Source organism: Cimex lectularius, unplaced genomic scaffold (assembly GCF_000648675.2).
Source record: "Cimex lectularius strain Harlan isolate CLEC.00 unplaced genomic scaffold, Clec_2.1 scaffold207, whole genome shotgun sequence".
Lineage (NCBI taxonomy): Eukaryota > Metazoa > Arthropoda > Insecta > Hemiptera > Cimicidae > Cimex > Cimex lectularius.
In genome coordinates, this window is record NW_019392835.1 from 361,567 (window position 1) to 383,343 (window position 21,777).

The 21,777-nt window shown below is 36.5% G+C and overlaps 1 protein-coding gene across 1 annotated transcript in view; it reads left to right on the forward strand.

Moving 5' to 3' along the window:
• The first annotated feature begins 910 nt into the window (after nucleotides 1–910).
• The window catches only part of LOC106667188 (translational regulator orb2-like), a 113,666-nt gene continuing 92,799 nt past the window's right edge, over nucleotides 911–21,777 (forward strand). The window contains exons 1-2 of the mRNA XM_014394966.2: nucleotides 911–1,384; nucleotides 3,587–3,637. Of these exons, the coding sequence (XP_014250452.1) occupies nucleotides 1,309–1,384; nucleotides 3,587–3,637 (127 nt within the window). The 5' untranslated portion in view covers nucleotides 911–1,308. The remainder of the gene's footprint in view (nucleotides 1,385–3,586; nucleotides 3,638–21,777) is intronic.

Consider the following 21,777-nt stretch of genomic DNA (forward strand, 5'->3'; position numbering starts at 1 on the left):
CTATTACCCAGAATTACTTGGTGTCCTGGGTCGCAACGTATTGTCAAGTTTTGTGTTTTCTCAGGGTATCCGATTTTATGAGGATATTGTGCATCCTCTTTTAAGATTTTCTGATGCATTGATAGCATGCATTTCAGCATGAAAGGTTGACCTGAACTTCCCTAATGAGTTTGGTTGCTCACATGTTTGGTTTGTACTGAATAAACTGATCCGGTTTCTTGTTTTCAAGCCATCATTATTTACTATGTACTTGATTTTTTCTTTGTTTCTTCTTACCCTAATTAGTCTGTAGAGATTAGGCCTCATGAAATATACTTCCAACCACTTTTCCGTTTGTTTTCTGCGAACCAATTCTGAGATGGAGTTTGTTCTGTGCCGAACAATTTGTCTGCTTCTCAACCAGAACTCCTTTGTGTCCTTGCAAGTTGTTGAGTTTTACCAGGTTTTGGAGAATGCATTTACTGACTTGACCTTTTTACATGCTAGTGCTTTTATCGTTTTGACTGTCTGATCTTATTTTTGTTTATAACTTGGATAAGATTGTATTTCAGCTTGAATGACCGAGATGTACTTCCTTAATGAGTCCGGTTGCTCATATTTTGAGCTTGCATAGAATATACCTGAACAACTGGACGGCGCGGTTTCCCCGCGAGCGGCCTGCATGCATCCGGCTTATCCTCCCAGATGCTGATAAACTCCGGTCATGAAAGATTTTCTTGTTGTTGTCATGAACATATGTTAATGTTAGATGTACCCCGATTAAATGTTAATTCAGGTAGGATGGGTCGATAGAGGCTACGTAACGTCCAGCTGTGGAGGTATCGACGATGAGTCTGACGTCATTCTGCTGCCCCCTCCTCGCAGTACTCCGCTGATCCTCTCCCTACTGCGCTCAGTGCTCACTGCTCAGTCGTCCCAAAACTTTCCTCCGAGGCACACGCATCGAACCTTTTCCATCCTGATCAATCTCACAAGTTTTTTTGTTACAACCGAGTTTATTTGTTGTGTCTGGGAATCGCGTATGATCGGAGACGACTCCAAATCCGACCCGACGAGTGATTTTGACCGACACCGGCCAAATTGAAATTGTTTTTGGTTTTTTCCTCGGTAAAATCATTGGCGATTATCGTGGTGCAGCCGACGGCCCGAAGGTCAAAAAAATAGTCGTTCATTTTCTCAACAGTGTCAATATTTTGTCCATCCGTTCCACAGACTTTTTGAAGTTGATGCACAGGGAATTTTTCATTCAGTGATCGTTTGTTAAATTGATTGTGTATTTTATTTTTATCTCGCTAAAAGAATCATACAATGTTTCGAGCTTACGGTACAGCACCCGTCGAGGTACCTGATGTTATTTATCCATGGAACACCCTATTCAATAAAGGTATTTTTATCTCTTATCAATTTATGTTTGATTTTAGTCTTTATTTCTCAAATTCTGCACAAAAAAAAAAACAGGAGAAAAAACTCCCCAGGTTCGTACAAGGGGTCAGCGTGATAGCGCTGATAGCACTCGGCCGAGTACTTCTAATTAATTAAGCACATTGTTTTTGCAGACTTTGGCAGTTTTTTTTTTAATTTTTCAAAAGGTCTTATTAAAAAAATCAAAGCCCTAGTTTGACAAATTTAAATGGTTTATGGTTTATTTATTATTATTTTTTTAAGGCCTAGGAGGATCATTCGATAGGCCCTCTTGAAGAAGAGAGAGTCAAATCTACCCAGTTATTAATCATGAAATTTTTTTCATAAAAAAAATAAAATTTAATTAAAATCTCGAGCTAATAGGGAATTAAGAGGGCCGGTTTTTTTTAAAATTGTGGCGGCAATGGTCAGGAGGGGCGCAGTCGGAGGCTGAAGATTTCGATCCATCTCCCTCTTGCAGTGCTCCCGAAGAACCTATCCATTAAAAAAAAAAAATCATAAAAAATTTAATTATAGACAAATACTTAAATTGTCTCCCCGATTCAATTTTCAGATTTTAAAATAGGCAAGAACTGCACCGTTGTTATAATTAAAGATGCAGCAAGACACCTGGGGCTCTACAACAAAAATACACTAGCACATCTTTGGGTCTGTTTAATCGATTGAACTATGATCTTTTCTTTGTCAAACTGTTATCTTCATTTTTTGGAGGAAATTCAACCTTCGAAAAAAACCCACAGTAGTCATTTTTTACGATAAAATAATCATTGAAGGAAATCCTTGGGGGTAAGCGTGGAGGCCTCCCGTGACGCCCTTACGAACTACCATCATCCTACATTCAATACAGTATTACACCTAATCAATAATTTCTTTACATTTAGAATCCTGGACTAGGTGGATTTTTCATCGTTTATCCTGCAGAAGATCCTTAAATATTAAAACTATTCTTCCCGTGGGAAAGGTCGATGCCTTTGACGTCAGATTTTTAGTCGTGTCTGGATCGATTTTTCTCTGAATTAATAGAAAATTTTGATTTTTTTTTCGGTTTAAGGATTGTAAAGAATGTGGATCGTGTTTTTAAAGTCATTTTGCACAGTACATGCTTCAGCTACTGTACTTCATTTCAATTAATTGACGATGATGTGTATTATGCTTGGGTTTACACATCGAACTGCCTTTATCAATAAATATGTCTTAGCAAAGGCAGTTTATATATATTTTTTAAAATTTTAATTTTAACGTATGTACTTGTGCGTCTAGGTGGAATCAGGGGAATGGTTGTTAATTAAGTAACACGTCCGTTTTCTTTATAGCATAATCGATGACCTTTCGAGACTTACTGGAGTGATGTAACTTTCAAAATCGGTCCAGTTTTGAAAAGAAAAGTTGCATCAAAACTCGTCCAAGCCGGGCGCGAAGTCTTTCTTAAAAGCCCGATCAAAACCCATGACCTTTCGGTTGTCAAAATTCGTACGAAGATCTGGCAATTTAATAAAAAAAGAAAAAAAAATTGTAACGAGTTTCATTGATAAAAGCGTTTTCTGCTGAGACCGCCGATAGCGCACTGCGGGTCTGCGCTAAAGGCGCATGCTTTTCAACTTATGCCTTTTTTCACCCCATACTTAAATTCCACTGAGGAAATCCAAATAACAGTTCAATGACTGATAATAAATGAGTTAATTTTGCCCTGTGGCATATAGATAAGATGAAATGTGAAAGTCAGTGACGCTTACAACTTACGTAATATGACCTTTCGGGCTTATTAGGCTTCTTTTGACAAAACTTGTATGTTTCAAATTAGCCCTGTACCATATTACGATTATCGCTATTATATAACCTACAAATCCTCTTTATTAGACAAACAAAGGGGGGCGGACAAAAGCTAGGATAACAATATGCAAAAGAAAAGTCAAATCTGATAAAAAAAGTCAATATAATCAAGGAAAAATTATATATAATGACCGATCCTTAAGTTCTTAAGATAAGGAAACGATTTGAGAAAAACAACAACTTAATAATATCAACATTTTTTTATCGGGATTTTTTGTTTGACATTTTCATACCAACCGGGATCCAAAGTTTTTCTTAAAATGTTTAAATTTGTCTCATTTTTTTTCTTTCTTTTATTACAGTCAATTACAACGGCTATTCTATATTTTTGCAGGTTTTGTCAACTGCAATACCAACGCTCTACAATCTCTGACCCAATTACATGGTAAGTGGGAACCATCATGTCTCGTCTTGTTTATCTATCACATCCTTTTGAACTGTTCATTTTAGCCAGATATGTTCCAGTATTGTTTTTTTTTAATGGCGAAAAGGAAAAGAAAAAGGGTTTTTTAAAAATTGGTGCTGATCGGTACTTATTGACGAGATAAACGTCACAAAATTTAAGCCTATCAGTCAGTTTATTCCATTTAAAAGTTTTGGTTGATAATTATGAACTATTGATCGAAAAATTGACCCAAGAGTAAAAATAAAATTAAGTCTCGAGTTGGGAAATAAATATAACAAGTAGGTTATTGTGGTGGTGGTTGTCCGCATTCTGCAAGGGAGGGAGTATTGATCGCTTGGACTCACCAGGACTCAGCCATACCTGTGGTTCCTTCCTTCACTGAGCGACTTTTCTGTTTTATGACTCCTCATTAAAAAAATTAATTAATTAATTACAAAAATATCGCCGATTTTATAACTTCCTCGGGTAATTGGGTCGTTGGGATCCTGAGTGGAAAAGGTTGTGGATGTCGGCCCAGGCGAAAAACCCAAATACAGCGATGGTTTATAAAGGGGGATTATAACCCTTCACTCACAGCTGAAGCAGAAAATTGAAGGGCGCAAGTGGCTAGTTTACCCCGTTCGTTAGTTGGCGTTTGTTTGGGTTCAAGGTTCACATTCTTTTCCCCTATATCAAGTTCAAACTTCGCGAAGTGATTCAACCCTTGTCTTGATTTGCGCCTTTCTTCTTATTAATACCATTGCGATTATCTAATTCCAGTCAATAAGTTGATGTTATAGTTCATTGACCAAATGTTTGCTTGTAAGACTTTGGGCTTTTCAAATTGGATGAAAACTAAATTGTCACATTAATGCGTGTGGTCTGTGGGATGATGAACATGTAATTTGCTCGTTACCGAACGTTTTCATATGCTGGGATGGTCTGTCAGACGCGTTTAGGCATTTCGTCTTCGGTTGTGGGTCGGGTTATAAGCAGGGATAGGCAAGAGTTCCAGTCGTATTTGAAATCTTACGCTAAAGTAAATTTTTGGTATTTGTCTTCAGTTATGTGGTTTCTGTTGCCTTGCCCTGCTTACGTCCCTGACTGAATGCTCGAGAAGGCGAGATGACTAAAATGAGCAGGACCGGAACATATTTTACGCATTTGTTATAAGTTAATATGAAGCATCAAAAAATGAAGGAATAAGTGGTTTTGTCTTGCCTCATCCTTCTTATAACCCTGATGAAGTGTGGTAAAATTCCTAAAAGTCTGAAGACCAATGCAGTGAAGATTGGCAAGCCAAAATGATCTTTAGAGGCCAAATCACAACGAATCAAATTTTAATTATTTAAAAATTAACAATTAATTAATTAAGGTTTTGGTTGAGATAAAAAAAGCAAGTGTCACGAGTGGGATTCGAACCCACGACCTTTGGCTAAATACGCCGCTGCTCTATCACTTGAGCTATCGTGACTTCGATCTACTCGGACACTAACTTACCATCTCAACCCCACCTTTTTTAAAAATTTTCCCTCCTTTTTGCCATTTCATTTGGTCAAGTGGACCACGAAACCTAATAAAATTAACAATTAATTTGTTTAATTTAATAGTTTTTTGTCCAAAAATAATTTTAAAAATAGAGACGTTCAATATGGGGAAATATCGTGATATTCTGAATCATTTGATATTTACAACTTTAATGTAAAAAAGGATGTAAGCTGGGCGAGGCAATTCTTCGGTTTATTTGAACCTGCAGTCTTCAACTGAATCAAATTTTTGATATTTATGTTCATTGGTGAAGTTTTGGCCGTATTGCCTCCTATATATCCTATAAATCCTGTATATCCTAATGGATGCATTCACTGGCTTGATCTTTTTTTAAATGCTAATGCTTTTAAGGCTGATTGGCTGTCTGATGTTTTTTTTGCCTCCGAACTACCAGCAATAGGGAAGTCATGTATTCATGCGGGAAGTCGAAGAAATTATCCTCCAAAATCAAAATTTCTACTCTCATTTTCCCTTTCAGATCTTCCTGACGAAATTTGGTTCCGTGTCTGTAAATTCCGTGTAACCGGCAAAATTCCCATTAGATGGATTTTTATGAAATTTACGAGGATTATGCAGTTCGATTTGTAAAAGGTCCCCTATGGATTTTGTAGCAATCGGATTAACGGTGTTTCATGCGTTTGCGCAAACGTAAAATCCCGTAAACAACTATATCTAACTAAATAATGGTTCTGTTTCGTTGAAATTGTGTGGTATATTTGGACAGATGATACATATGAAGCATACAGTACGAACTCTTCTATATCTAGTGAGTACATAACAAATTCGCGATCGCTGCGGTGGTATGATTGCGCATGCAGAAAATGTGAGGGATCTATACTGCCCACCCACTTGGCAGACGTTTTGACATTGTAACTTAGATAAGATTAAAGGACCGAGGTGTACATTGCTAATATTTTGGGCTTGGACAGAATATAACCGATCCGTGTATTACTCACGGATAAATTCCATTCACGAAAGTTGCTGCTTACTGCTAGTTCCAGAATTCCTTTGTGTCCTGGCTTCCGAGATATTGATTTTAACATTTAGCCACCTGGTAGGTTAGAAAAAAACAAATAGTTTAAAATTATAAGTATAGTATGGTGGTGCGTCTTGAGAAATATGGGGCCAATCATCCTCATCAACCTTTTCCCCATTCGCTTTTGGTTTTTTATGAAACAAGAAAGTTTTAAATTTAGTATTTCTTGCTGTGAGTACTTTTTGTACTGGACAACGGTACTATAGGAATGATTGTAGAATGGGTTGTTTTTGACATTTTTGCTGATAAATTTTTCCTTTATCGCGCAATTTCTCTTCCATTACTTTTACTTAACAAAACGGTTCCAGTGGAGTGAATTGCCACGTGGTAAGACGTGACGGATCTTAAGATTTCATATCAGGTTTTTTATTTTATAAAATGGTGAGATGCCAGGGACAATGTGAAAATTTTAAAATTGTTCGGAAATTTAATTTCTTTTGTGTTCGGAACATGCAATTTACGTGATTTTATTTTCCCGTTTACGCCTGTTTCCAAATCAGTTTACACTCGTTGCGATTCAAAGGCAAAGCTGCCGATCAAGCAAGGACGAGTTGATGACTCGATGGAATAGCAACGTCAGCCAAAAGTTGATGTCCCCCTGCCATTTCCTTGAATTTCAAAATCCACTGCATTTTACAATGACCCCCACGGGCGAAAAACAGTAGTTCTCACCGTCACTATTTCACAATTATCCTTGTCCTTTTCCTTTTGTTGTTTATAAATACATTAAAGGAGGTATGTTTTATGTTGCAATAAAATCTTGATCGGTCCCAATACTCAGTTTGTCCTATTGGATTTGGATTTATATAGGTCTAATGCTGCGCATGTATGTACATACATACATACATGTTGACCTCTCACTTCTCGCAGTTTACCGGCAATTCCAGCTTTTGTTATTTACAATAAATTACCGACTGGCCTCGAATATCAGCGGGGTTTTGGCCCTCCAGGATCAGGCCTTTTATCTCTCCAGCCACCGAAGTTTGGGTTCCGGGTGCTGTCAACAGCTAGGTCAATTCAGCATTCCTAGATTCAAACCCATTCATACTCGCACTCATTCTTAAATTCTTATTCCCCTATCACCCTTTACCCCTATTGTATAAATAACCTAATTGTGGGTCGACGGGGTACTCAATAGTCCGCCGTAAGCCCCCTAACACTACACATTCACTCCAATAAATACGTTCTATGTCAACACTTGATATTATTCCATCACTCTTTGCACATACCCAAAATCTAATGGAGGGTCGATGGGGTGACTTAATGTACCACCATAGGTCCACGAACACTTTACATTCAGGCTAAATACACAAATACACTCACTCTTATTATGTGACCAATAACTAATCTGGGCTAAGGGTGATGATGCACTCAACTTTGCTCCATCAGCCCTCTAACTCTACATATTCAAGCTAATAAATACAATCACTCTTTATATTCGATATTCTATCTTCAGTTTACACATATCCAACAACTAATCTAATCGAGGGTTCAGTTCCTAAATCCATTCACTCACTCATAAATACATTCTTACATATTTACTACTCACTCAGGGTCACTCTTACACTTCACATTTACGCCAATAAATACATTCACTCTCATCATACAAAACGAAATTATCAGTACTGTACACAACCTCCAAAAATCGGAACAGGGAGTCTAAAGATTCTCAGCCGTGTTCGAGCTCAATTCTTATATTGGTCGTCATTCCTACTCTCTCCCTGTATGGAGCCAAGGAATACCTTCAATTATGGACACATCGAGCAACTTTTCTCTACATGCCGGACATGCGGGTTTTGGCCCAAACGTACGAGTCGGTGTGTCAACCTCGCGTGGCTCATTTTTATTCGGGTGAGGATGACCCTTCTTCTTCGGTTTAGATTCTCCGGTGGCCACCTACCAATCGTGCTAGGACCACTCACTACACTGACCGTGCTGCCATCTTTTCTTTACATTTTATTGCTTTTATTGCTCGTTCTGGATCTGGAGTGCGAGCCTCGTTGCATGTTAGTTCTTCCAGCCTGACGTTTCCGTCGTACGGAATTGACGTTAACTTCTGAACAAATTCTTCTGTCCTAATCTCACAAAGCCGTTAATTGAAAAGTTAATATTTAAAGAGCTAAACTTTCTTTTCCCCCCTTTAGGTAGGTAAGAAGTGTCAACACATGTAGCCTCTCCCTCTGTGTCTGTTCCTATTTCCGTTAACGGGTTTTTTTAACTCTGGAGTTAACTTTTCAATATGGGATGAACGTCGAATTCACTTATACAGTTTTAATGAAATTTGTACCATTAGTTCGAACCTGCAAAATAAACGGTTAAATGAGGGTGAAAGTAGGTTAAAGAGACACTGGTTTTAACTCACATAAATGAAAAAAATTGATCTGTTAACAATTCAACAGGAATAACAGTGAGACAAAAGATTACAAACCATCTGGATCTATACCATAGATTATACAGGGTGTCCTTTTTAGATGGCGCGGCTGAACTTCTCTTGAACCATTGACGCTAAAAAAACTACTTGTTTAATATTTTTTAGTCTAGTTTCAAATTTTAACTTCTTTCGGAGAAAAATTGTACAGGGTACCTCAGGCCCAGTTCAACATCAAATTTTCAAATAGGACCCTATTCTTCCTGACATATCAGTTTAAAGGAATTTTACGCTGAAAAGAATGGTGCAATCGGATTTTAATATGGTCAAAAAATGAAAAAATTAAGGAAAAAGTTTGAAAAACCGCATTTCGTTTGTTTCGTTGTTAATTCCATTAATTTGCTTCTTCACTAAAGTAAACATTACTTGTCTTTAATTTATTTGTCAAACTCGCATTATTGCAGCAAATCTTAATTCCTGGGAAAATAAATTGTACATTAGTATCTATTCGTTGCAATCAATATTCCATACAAAATGAATCGAAGAGCACATTTTTCCGATCAACAGCGAGTTGATATATGTACGACTGCTTTATTGATAGTGATGATGCTATTGCAGTCGAGTTGTATTCCCAGAAATTTCCTGATCTCCCCAGAGTAAACCACAAAACGTTTATTCGTGTATCTCGCAATATGAAGAGATCGGATCAGTTGCTGTTCCATCACCATAAAACCGGCAGCTTAATTTCGACGAGGAGCTGAATATTTTGCTGTATATTCGCGAAAATCCGAATTCCTTTTTCAGAAATGTTGAAAGGGTTTTAGGTTTATCAAAAAATAAAATTATAAATGTGTGGTGTTTAATGATTAAACCTTAGTTAGTTAATGATTACTTGGAGATGGTGACATGCGGGTCTGGTGTGACGTAGGTTTTAAAAAAACATTTTCTTTATCGTGCCAACGTTTCGATCTTCATTGAGATCATCTTCAGAGCCTGGGATTTACAAACATTGTTTAAATTAAATAAATAAATGTAGGATGTGAAAAAAGTGAATTTCTAGCATTGTATAAATTCACTTTTTTCACATCTTTAAACGGTGTTTATAAACCCCAGTCCCTGAAGATGATCTGAATAAAGATCGAAACGTTGGCACGATAAAGAAAATATTTTTCTTCAACCTACATCACACCAGACTGCATCTCACCATCTTCAAATAATTAATAAAATTAGAGATGTACTCCGGACTTAAAATTTTAAGCCATATCACTCATCTTGTCCAGGGACTTTGGGACTCTGATTATGATAAGCGTCTAACGTTCCTTGCAAATATGTCGATTTGGGAGGCTGAAGAAACGTTTTCTTCCATTCTTCTATGGACTGTTGAATCCAAGTTCACCTCAAATGGTATACTAACGTAGGAATTTTCGAACGTGGCAGAGGAAAATGCGAGAATTTCGTACTCTTGTGGTTTCATTCACTCATCAGGTGGTTTACAGTATGAACGTTTGGTGTGGACTTTTCGGAAATAAATTAATTGGGCCTTATTTCTACGAAAATAATTTAAATTGTGCTCCGTTGCTCAATTTTTTGAAGGAGATTTTATCTCACTATTAGATGATGTTCCTCTGCAACAACGACAAAAAATAATTGTCCAGCTTGATGGATACCTCTACCCACAATTCTTTGGAGGTGAGACGTTATTTGAATCGTCATTTCCTGGATAGGTAGATAGGACCTCATGGCCTCCTCGTTCACCTGACTTAACTCCAGGTGACTATTTTCTGTGGGGCCATTTAAAAAAAAAAGTCTCTATGCCAATCATAACCCAGCAACCTCAGTTGAAGAACTGCGGCAAAGGATAGAAAATGGTTGTCAATTCATCTCACATGACTCTATCGCCCAAAGCACCGGTGAAGAGTGGTTAAAAATCTTTGCATCTTCTGCAAGGCAGGCAGGTCGAACATGAAATGTGATTAATAAATAGCAAACCAAACGACTGTTTTTTCAAACGTTTCACCATAACTTTGTCATTTTTTGACCAATTTAAAATCCGATTGCACCATTGTTTTCAGCGTAAAAACTTCTTTAAAATGATGTGTCAGGATAGGGTCGTATTTGAAATATTGATTTGAACTGGGCCTGAAGTACCCTGTACAATTTTTCTCTGACCCTGTCCTCTAAAAATCTGAAACTAGACTAAAAAATATAAAACACATATTTTTAGTTTTTTTGACAGCGACATTGGTTCAAGATTAATACAGCCGGGCCATCTTAAAAGGACACCCTGTATGTATGGTTTGAATGAGAAAACAAATTGTTACTTCCAAGCTATCGACCTATTTTAAACTCATCATCAGGAGCAAAACGATCTTAAATCTACACATTGACATAATTGAGTTTTTAATAGATGGTTTCAAATTTCCTTGAAGACCAACTCGGTTCCAATATTGCCAAAGCTATGTGCAGATATATTTAAGATTGTTTTGCCCTGATGATGGCGTTAAATAGGTCGTAACAATTGAATTTATTTCTTCATCCAGATCATACCAAGATCCAGATTTTTCCCGAGTTGGGTCGTAACATCTAACACTTTAAACAAAAGATTAGTCAACGCACTGGTATAAAAATAGAAAATAAGTGTGAAAAACATCCAGGGGAAGGGTTTAATTTTAAACCTAGCCATTGTACCAAATCGAGTATTGGAAAATTTTCAACAAAACAATTAATTAAGTCCAAGGTGAAAACTCTCGTGTGAAATTAACCTACGGTAATTAATGTTAATGTACGAAATGTTTTGCAACTAGACATGAATTTTCGCATTTTGAGTGAAAGTTTCAAAAACCGTGGTCACATCTCGCAAGAAATCCTTTCCAGTCCTATTCCAGCATTCTTTTTCAATCTTGGCCTATTTTATTATTAAATTTACTTTATTTCCCTTTTATGACAAGGCCCGGGGGCTAATATGTCGTTGTAAATTTTCTTATTGGATCGTAAAACCTGCAGTAAAGCACTGTTCAACCGGTTTAGTACGTCGAGTATAGGTGTTTGTTTTTATTATTGACGTCGAGGAGACCGCAGGCACAAAATAAAATTAACGGTAATAAACTTTCGGATTTTCGGATGCTCTGTATACGATGCCTTGGAATTATGTATAGATGGAGTTATGTATAAACTTACAATTAAAATATAACATTGTAAAATAAGATATGTTTGGCATGAGAGTTCATAGAGAAAGGATGCCGTTTTGTACGCTTATGTTTTTTTATTTGTCGAAGTGAGTAGTTCAGTGATATTTTTCTCTGTAATTTACGCAGTACTATCTCGAACATCTTTTTATGTCATATATATGCCGTTTTATGTTCGGATTGAACCTGAGTGCACGATATAATTAGTTTTAAGTTATGGTTAAAAATTGTTGCGAGTATTTGGGCTTGAATATACTTATTATGCCTTTCGAACATTACGATGTTTTAATTATTTTATTCTATATGCATTTCGAGGCTCATTTCTACCTCCTCTTCAGTACATTACTTCTAAGACATAATAAAATGATTACACATCTGAAGAACTTAAAAACAACTAAAAAAAGCAAATCATGATCTCGCTTTCATGAGTCTCGTCATACGACTGGCTTATTTTTATAATTCTACGTCTAGTCAGTATAGGGAGATAGAACTAACTGCTGCGTCATTTTTTACGCTTATTTTCGAAATTATTTACTGTAAATATATTTATTAAATTTTGATATTGTCAGCATATTTTGTCCTTATCAATTTGTTGGTTTATATTATTATTATTTTTTTGCCGGCTCCTCGCATATTTGTCCTTTGTTATTTTATAATCGCGAAAATATGTATTCTTTTCTGCATTTTTCATCACTTTTCTGTCATATACCTTTGGTTGTTAGACGATCCGTATGGTTATTATTATTTTGTTATTATTATGTTTATTTACCTATCTTCCACACGCAATATTTCTAGAACACTTATTACATACATACTCATGCTATAATAAGAGTTTAATCCAACCTATATTTGGCAGGTCTCAGAGTACAAATGACGCAGTGTACCCACCCCTATAACTAACTGGGTGTCGGCTAGGTGAGAGTCACCTCGCCAACCGCTCATGCCAATAAATACTTTCTGAGTAACATTCCATGCCGTATTTACAATTAAAATTGGCAAGACACCGTGCATTTTTATTGCCCAGCTTTTCGCCACCCTGTCACACTCCACTTATTCCTTAACCTAACTAACCTAATGTTTTGACATGCCTGCGGAGCTCGATATTCTTCGGCAGACCCGTCCACCCATACTTAACCTCTCATTCTAATAAATACATTCACACTTGACCGTGTCGATGCCGTCGAGCCCAAGTTTATATTATTGTCATGAATATTAATAAATGTCGTTTTCGATCAATCTAGATTTCAGTTGTTATTTTCTTGCTCTACAACTTTTAGTTTTTATTAATTTACTTAGTTTTTTTGTTAAGTTTTGTCGGTTTGTTTTCGGTCGGTTGGACTTCAGTTGAGTTACTTGAGAACAAAAGTGCCGGCTCAGCGAGGAGGGGGCATCACTATTGTTCTCAGCTCCGTTGCATTGCAAATCAGCCTCCTGAGTCCTGGATAGTTTATTGTCGGAATGGCCTAAAAGAAAGAAAACGCCAAATAATTCGCCAAAGATGACCAAAAGAGCCAACGATGGTAGTGTAGTTTCTACATCTCGCTCTAGTTCTGTAGAAAACGCGAGGACGAATAGACCGCCACTACCAGAATTTACCTCAAATAAATACTTTCACTCTCAATACTCGTTTATGACTAACCTAATTGATGGTCGATGGGGTACTCAATATGCCACCATCGGCCTTGCCCCACTACAGTCGCACTAATAAATACGTTCACTCTCTATATTCGATTTTCCAACATCACCGTTTACACAGGCCCACCAACTAATTTAATCGAGGTTCGATGAGGAACTCAATATTCCACCATACTCCCTCTCACACTATACAGTCACGCTAATAAATATATTCACTCGATCTATATTCGATTTTCCACCATTCGTACATATCCACTGATTTAATCCATGGGCTGAGGAACTTAATATTCCACACCTTAGGCATTCGAACACTATAATTCACGCTAATAAATACATTCATTCTTAATATTCGATATTCCTTCATCACTGTTCATACCTATCCAAATACTAATCTAGTCGAGGGGACCACATATATGTTGCCGTGTTAAAGCACAATTTTCAATCGAGTGGCATTCCTACACGCTTTCTAGTCAGAGCCAAAGTTCTACACATCTGGCCACCTTTCTCTAAATGCTGGGCACATAGGCGCGCTTTGGTTCAAAACTAAGGAAGGCCGTAACTAATAGTCAAATCGAGGGTCGATGAGGTACTCTATAATCCACCATGGGCCCTCTCGTATTATATATTCACGCTTTTAAATACACTCACTCTCAATTTTCGATATTCCTCTATTACCGTTTACACAAATCCAATTGCGGGTCGATTGGGTACTCAACATTCGACGATAAGACCTCTTGCACTATATATTCATGATAATAAATGCATTTTCTTTCAATATTCCACCAATAGCTATCTAATTTAATTTAGGTTCGATGAGGTACTCAATATTCCACATTATGCTACACAGTCACGCTCATAAATAAATTCAATCGAAAACGAGATATCTATCAAGTACTATATACGATAAAATAGGCCTGTTTTTTCCAATTATCGCAACAAGGGACCCAGCTACTCCTCGCCGTGTTCAAGGACAATTCTCATTCCTTGGCTTCATATAGAGAACGCGTGGGAATGCCACCCTTAAAATGAGTGGGGCACAATCTTTCTCTACATGTAGGATACATAAAGCGAAACCCCGGGACCTCTTAAAAACCCCTCTTAAAACAACAGTCGGCAATGGAAATAGGTTGGACTGGGATATTTAAAAATTTCTAACATTACATCTAACTAAAAACCCAATAATAAAAAAATATCTGTGATAAAAGCTTGATTTGACTAAGTACGGGATGATGTCTACCTAACTCCAAATCGTTTAAGTATTCTTTAATCCCTCTTTAAGCCTCTTTATTAATTGTAATTTCAAGGTCCCTTAGAGGGTAAAAATAGTTTCCTTTGTGTACTTATATAAGTTATTAATTATTCATTTATTTTGCTTGGCCAGGTTTTTCTTTTTCTTGTTGCCTTCTTTTCTTTTTATCTTGTCACATTTTTCTAGGTTCGCGAGAGATGTGGGGAAAATCTTCGTTTTCCTCGTTTATTCGCCTCCCATTTGGTCGATTTTCCAGTCCTTTAATCTTTTCCCCTCTCCTAGTTATTCACAATAAAAGGTGGAAAACGTCGTTTTGCCCATCTCAAATGTTTCACGCTATTATCCAACCCCTTTGTCCGTGGTTAACAGCCATTTTACTCAGAAAAAAAATATTTGAGAAGAAAACGAGCTTTGAATGGCCAGATGGAATTCCAAAGGACTACTAAAGTCCAAGCTTATCTATATATATAAAACTGACAGACTACGCACAGACCAAACCGCTGGAACTAAAGGGTTGAAATTTCGACAGCGCATTCCTGCAATATAGCCGCTAAGAAAGGATTTTTTGAAATTCAACCACTAAGGGGATCACGGACAATTTTTTACTGAAGAAGTGAACTGAAGAAGAGAAACATTTGAAAAAAGAAACATCGTAGAAACCCATATGAGCACTCTGCATGGCACTCGAAAGGTACAAACCATGCATGGAAGAAGTCGCGGGTAAAAGCTAGTTTTATATATCAACGATTTTACTTGAGGACATTATTTCCTAAAATTTCAAGTTTTTGAAGGTTTAAATGATTATGTGAAGTTGTGTGAAATTTGTACAAAAAGTAAAAGTACACGTAGTAGAAGTCTTGATGAATAGAGATAATTCCATTGTTGCATTGATGTAGACGTTATTTATTTTTCAACTATTTGTCCCTCACCCAGCGATTTAATCGTTAACGATCTGAGAAATCACTAAAGTGGATAGTTATCCTCCTAGGGCTCGTTAAAGCGTCGTAAGACACTTTTAAAGGAATATAATTCTTCTTTAGACAACAACAGGCCGAAAGCTAAATGAGAATCCGAAATGAATGTCGTTCGTTCAAGTTTCGAGATCGTTCATTATCCTGAGTGCCCAACGTCAAAATATTTTGGTATTGAATCATCTTGAGATAGTGGATATAAAAGTGAACCGTTCAAATTGGACTTTAGTTTAAAATCATGGGGCTATAACAAAAGAAAAATCAATTTGTTCATGATATAAGCCAGGGATTTTGTACTCCAGTGCTTCATCTTACCTTTTGGAATCGTAGGGTTTGTTCACTTTTGCACTTAAACTTTCCGACCTCTGCTAATGTTTTCTGGAAGTTTTTAAAAGACAAAATACAAAATTATCCTGCTGTTTATGATATCGAAGTCATTATTGCTCAAGAATGGTTTTCCAAGGTACCATAGCCTTTTCGTAGCTATTGCCGGGCAGTTAGAAGGGGTATGGTCCTAAAATCACAGATTTTTGCTTGGCTCTCGGTGCCAGAGGGTGTTTCAGCCTATGAATTGTTTCATGGCTCACTTTTTAGCTAGATTGTCAGCTGCCTGGTTTTCTGACATTCCCTGATGGCCTGGACCCAACATGTCGAACAATTTGTAGATTTTTTAGGGTATTTAGGCAGTTTCAGAAAGGATTTTCTAGGCGTTTTCCTAACAATTCCAGGCAGTTAGTTGCATGTGGTATCCTCTGTTGTTTCTGTCTTCTCTAGTCAACATTTATCAACTGCTAATAGTTCTATTCTTTAAATAGTATTTCAATGGAGCACACCTTGTATATTTACCAGGGTTTTTAATTCCTTTCTGTAGCGTGTGACCTGGGAACCACCAGGTCCAACAATTTCGATATCTCGGTTTGTTCAGAGTATTTAGGCGGTTGCAGAAAACATTCCAAGGTACCATGGCCTTGTAATACCTATTGCCTGGCAGTTAGTTAAATGTAGTATCCTTTAAGTAGTACTTTAATGAAACATGCCTTGTACATAAACCTGGGTGGTAATTCCTTGTTTGTATATCTGCTGTCTCGTTGCCTGAAATTCCCTTGCCTGGAATGCATCTCTGTCTCCTCTAAACATATCGACATTATAGAAAAATAGACCCATTTTTTATGTATATAGTATTTTACTGGAGCATGTTTTGACGTTTAGTTCTTTTCTGTTGAATAGAATAGAGTTGAGTAGTCTTTCTCCTGTCTTTCTTGCCTCATGACAAGCATACGTTCCCAGTATGTGTGGTGTTCTCTAGTATCCCAAGATTCCAGTTCTTAATTGTGCGATGTTTATTTGGGGTTGTTCCCAGCTCCCGTTTTAGCTAAGATGTCAGCTGCCTGGTTATATGAAATTCTCTCCTGACCTGGAACCCACCTTTCAAACAATTTATACGTCTCCAGTTCCAGACTAATTGAAAAATTTTTATGGCCGCCCCTGGATTGTATCGTCATAGACGCACCCCTGGGATGTTTGTTATTGATCTCATGTTAGCCCAGGACCATGTGGTGCCCGTAGTTCGGCCATCTTCATAAGAGAACTTGACCTTGAACCCTTCCGATTGAATTGAAGAAATTTGACCACTGTTAAACACTGGCCTCTCTTTCATGTCACAAAAAATCCAAAGAACACCTACAGTAAACCATGGAAGATGAGGTATGACATCTCCCTCGCTAGGACCACTACGGAAACTATTTGATAGGAGGCTCTTCTTTCTTTTTATTCGGTTTTCTAGGATTTCTTTTCACCGACGAATTCGATGACCCCGGACTTATTAACCTTGTAACCATCAAGTGTGCAGTCGAAATAGAGAAAGCGATAATGCGAAATCATTACTCAACCGGCCGTTTTGCATTCGTATCGCCGTTTGTGCGTGCGCGGCATTCGATTGTTTTAATTCGTCCGGTCCAGAAGTCCTTTAATAGCCATTATCAGTCTCAACGTGATCGAGCGGTCAGTCAAACTAAACGGGCACGCTTTTCTGCTCTCCTTTTCAATTTCGAAGGATGTTTTTTTGGGAGTGACTCCGGGGTGAAAGGAGTTTTTGAATGTCCTACGAAGCCGTGGATAATCGAGGGCTGACTTGGATTGTATTTTAGTCTTTCACTTTTAGCCAGAAGTTACGACAAAATGACCCGTGCCTTCCATTCAAGAAGGAAAACAATTTTTCTACCGGCTCATAGGTAAGTGAAGGGGTCCCATTGAATAACCCCTCACTGAAAAGTATTTTTTATGCAGTCGGCATATTGTAATCATCAGCAAATTTTTAACCCTCTTAGTTAAAACGTATAAATTGATTTTATTATTACAAAAGTGAACTTTTTAGAAACATAAAATGCCCAATTGTTCCCGGTCAAAATTCGATGAACCGCATTTCTCGTTCACCTTCCTAATTTTATTTTCATTTTTGTAACTTTCTGCAAATTACGAAGGTTTTCTAGCCTTCCAGACCGAGACTCCAGAAGTGTAATTTCAACTACTGAGTACGTCGCTGAGCGCAAAAGAAAATAAACTACAAGTTCACCTTGAAAGACGACGAACAGACGAATAACTCTTTACTATCTTTTTATGCACCGTCGAACACCTTCAGATTTACTTACAAAGTCACTGAGAATAAGTCCGAAATTTTTTATTGGAGCGAATCAAAGCAGGAAATAAAAATCGTTTAAATTCTCAAATTTGGAAAACAAAAGTTTTAGTTTTTATCGTATTTTATTTTATCCTATAGACGTTTCGAAATTAGTCGAAAATTGTTAATAACAGATGCAAAGTAAGTTGATTTTTTTTTTGAGAAGAAACGAAGTTAATGTTTGTTTTTCGTATCCCGAAAAAACCGCTGAGTACAATTTTTGGGAGAAAACAGCGTGTCAACGTTCTAGTGTCATCCCCTGCTTTTCTCAAAACTACACAAATTTCAGTGTGTGGTGATTATGGAGTGAGTAGAAATACTTTGATTGAATATATAAAAAAATATATTTTGCATTGTATAAATTCAGTTTTCCACATCCAAAATGTAATTGTTATATGTAAACAATGTTTGTAAATCCCAGGCCCTGAAGATGATCTCAATAAAGATCGAAACGTTGGCACGATAAAGAAAATGTTTTTCTGAAACCTACATTACACCAGACCGCATCTCACGATTTCTAAATAAACACAAATTTCAGTATTTTTTTTAGCATAAGCTCTGCTTTCAAATATTGTTTGAAACAGATTATAAGTGGGCTTTTAATTCACCTGATAGGTATGCAGTTTGTTACAAATTGTATTCGCTCGGGTTGTCAAGCAAATTTATAAACATTTTACAGAAACTTTATACAAATACAGAAGCAATGTCTGGGTAAACGGTCAGGTCACTGAGTTTTGAAACCATGATGGGCTTAAAACGGGGATGTTGACTATCACCTCTACTATTATCCCTTTTTCGTCTCGTTTCTCAAATAAATATGTTGGTGGAGGCCTGAACATTAGTGGGGTGAATACGTATAAAGTATTTGCTATACGCAAACGATATTGTCATGCTGGAACATATGCTTTTCAAAGAATGATAATTCGTGTTGCCAGAGATTTGGAATCCAACAAAGTCCAAAATCATGGTATTCCGAAATGGTGGAAAACTATCTAAATATGAAGTATGGAAGTTTAAGAACGACAAAATTGGGCTAGTTAACATCTATAAATATTTAGGTATTGACGCCTAAATTATCATTAACCCAGCATTGTGATGAACATAGTATATCCAAGCGTGCAGTTCTGTCAACCTACAATGATTTAATCAGAAATGAAAATGCTGACCTTCATTCTAAATTAGTATTTTTAATAGCGTAATGATATTCATCAAGTGTTACGCTGCCCGAGTGTGGGCGTTTCATTGGTTCGAAACAGTTGAGAAATTAAATACATTCTTCATTAATCAATTATTTTTATTGCCAACCAATATTGTCTATCAGGAAACATGTGAAATCCTTTGTTTGTATTTAATTTTAATTTGTAATGTAAGTACATTCAAAAAGATCTGTCAATGCCACAAACACGTCTACCCAAAATTTTAGCCGATGTTGTAACCAAAAAACTGTATTGGTTTAAGGAATTTCTTGGCTTATTTGGTAAAAAATATATAAAATAACGATATCAAAGTGTGGAAGGTAATAAGTATACTACAGAGGGATTAATAACTCAAGCTCTTTCAGAATTTAAAGTAATCGATCAATATCGATAAGTCTATGTTTTAAAAGTTCTTGCTTTTCTTATTTTATGTTGAAATCATCGTGAAGTGCAAAAGAGCAGTGTGAGTCAACATGGCTGACGGATTAAAGTCCATGTGTTAAAAATTTGTAAATATTGTATTTGATAAAAAAAACTCTATTGTTATGACTTTCAATATTACAATTTTGTTCCTATTTTTTAACTGCCTACTTCGCACAAAAAAAAAGAAAAAATCAGTCTGTGTGCGATCAAATTCTACTTATCTATTGAAAATACATAATTGTTGACCTATCAACGTAGGAAAGCAGGCTGTAATATTCTATTAGCAATAAACAATGAAAATCGTTTGTTAAACGCCGAAAACCACTAAATGTAAAATTTTGCCGTGAAAATCAAAAATGAAATATTTTCTCCAAATTTTCGCTTTCGAAATACTTCCGAATTTTCTTGAAAATCAAATAAATAGTGATAAATTTGAAAGGGCTTTACCTATCGACAGGATATTTTACAGCGCGTTAGAAGCTTATAAACTATACTTAATGCCACAAACCTGGCACCCGTAAATAAATTAGAAGCCGGGGTATAAAAAAAAATAAAACTTCTGAGAAGTTTTTGCTGATTTTCACCTTATTTTTCTCACTTATTATGGCATAATAAAATCTAAACGCTGCATAGTCAAAACCAGTCATATTCCTCTTTTCATTGGGCCTAATAATCATGGATTTGGATAAAATCTAGAGGAGCTGTGAATTTTGTAATGGAAACCTAAACATCAGAGACAATAAAAATTGCCCCCGGGCAAGTCCAACCCAAAAAAGTTAATTTTTAATTGCAATGAAAATTCGTATTTAATGGTTTTACAGGGTGCTTAAAACGAATCTCATTTTTTAAACAAATTTTTGGCCTACTTTACTCGAAGCGTCGTTTGGTGTGTTTTAAACTATTTATACACTGCGTCGAGTGGCTCTCGGCTCGTAGACGCCGCCGGCCGTTGGTTCGATTCCCACCTCCGCCCCGGGAATTTCTGACCCCACTCCTTCCCCCAAAACAATTAATTAATTTTAACCATTGTAAAGACGTATCTATCACGCCAAGTATGATGCAGAGCAATACTGCAAACAGCTGTTTATACAAATCGGCAAATCCTACACAAATATTTCAGAGACGTTAGTTTTGCTCGCTGCCAACGCAAAAAGTTGAACAGTTTAAAACAGTTTAACCGATGGATCGTAATGCACATATTTTCACCTTGAAACTCCACCGTTTTCATTTTCATCTTTCGAAAATGGCCGACTATTTTTCTTAAATACAAGGACGAGTCTGCGTATTCAATGGAAATAAAATCAGATTGAGATAGAAAAGAAGAAATTGGCCTATATACATAAAACAATTACCTTAACAGAATTCATTTAAAAACAAAAGGTCAGATTTTTATTGTCGTAATTAGGGGATTTTTTTAATTGTAAATCTCAAAAACGATTTCAGAAAAAAAATCAGAAAAACTTGGTATAAATAGTCAAAATCTTCTATACTTAATAAATCGTACAATAAAATTGTTTAACTTTTAATTTAGAGAGTAAATAATTTATATAAATGTGTTTATTAAATACAATTTCATTTTATTCGCTTTCACTATATTTCAGTCGTTATTCAACGAACCTATCGGTCATGTTGATTTTTGTATTATTTCACTTTCCACTAATTTTTGTGCTTTCTTAATAAAAACAACGGGCAAAACTGAAAGGTCCACGAAGTCAGAGAGGAAGCTTTTTGGAAGATCTCCACCTCGCCCAGGCATATGAATGAACTCCCAGTGAAAGTGACGTTCTAAATTACACTTTTTGTTTTTTTTTATTTAAATAGGGCAAACGTTGTGCCTGTTTCATGCATTGTA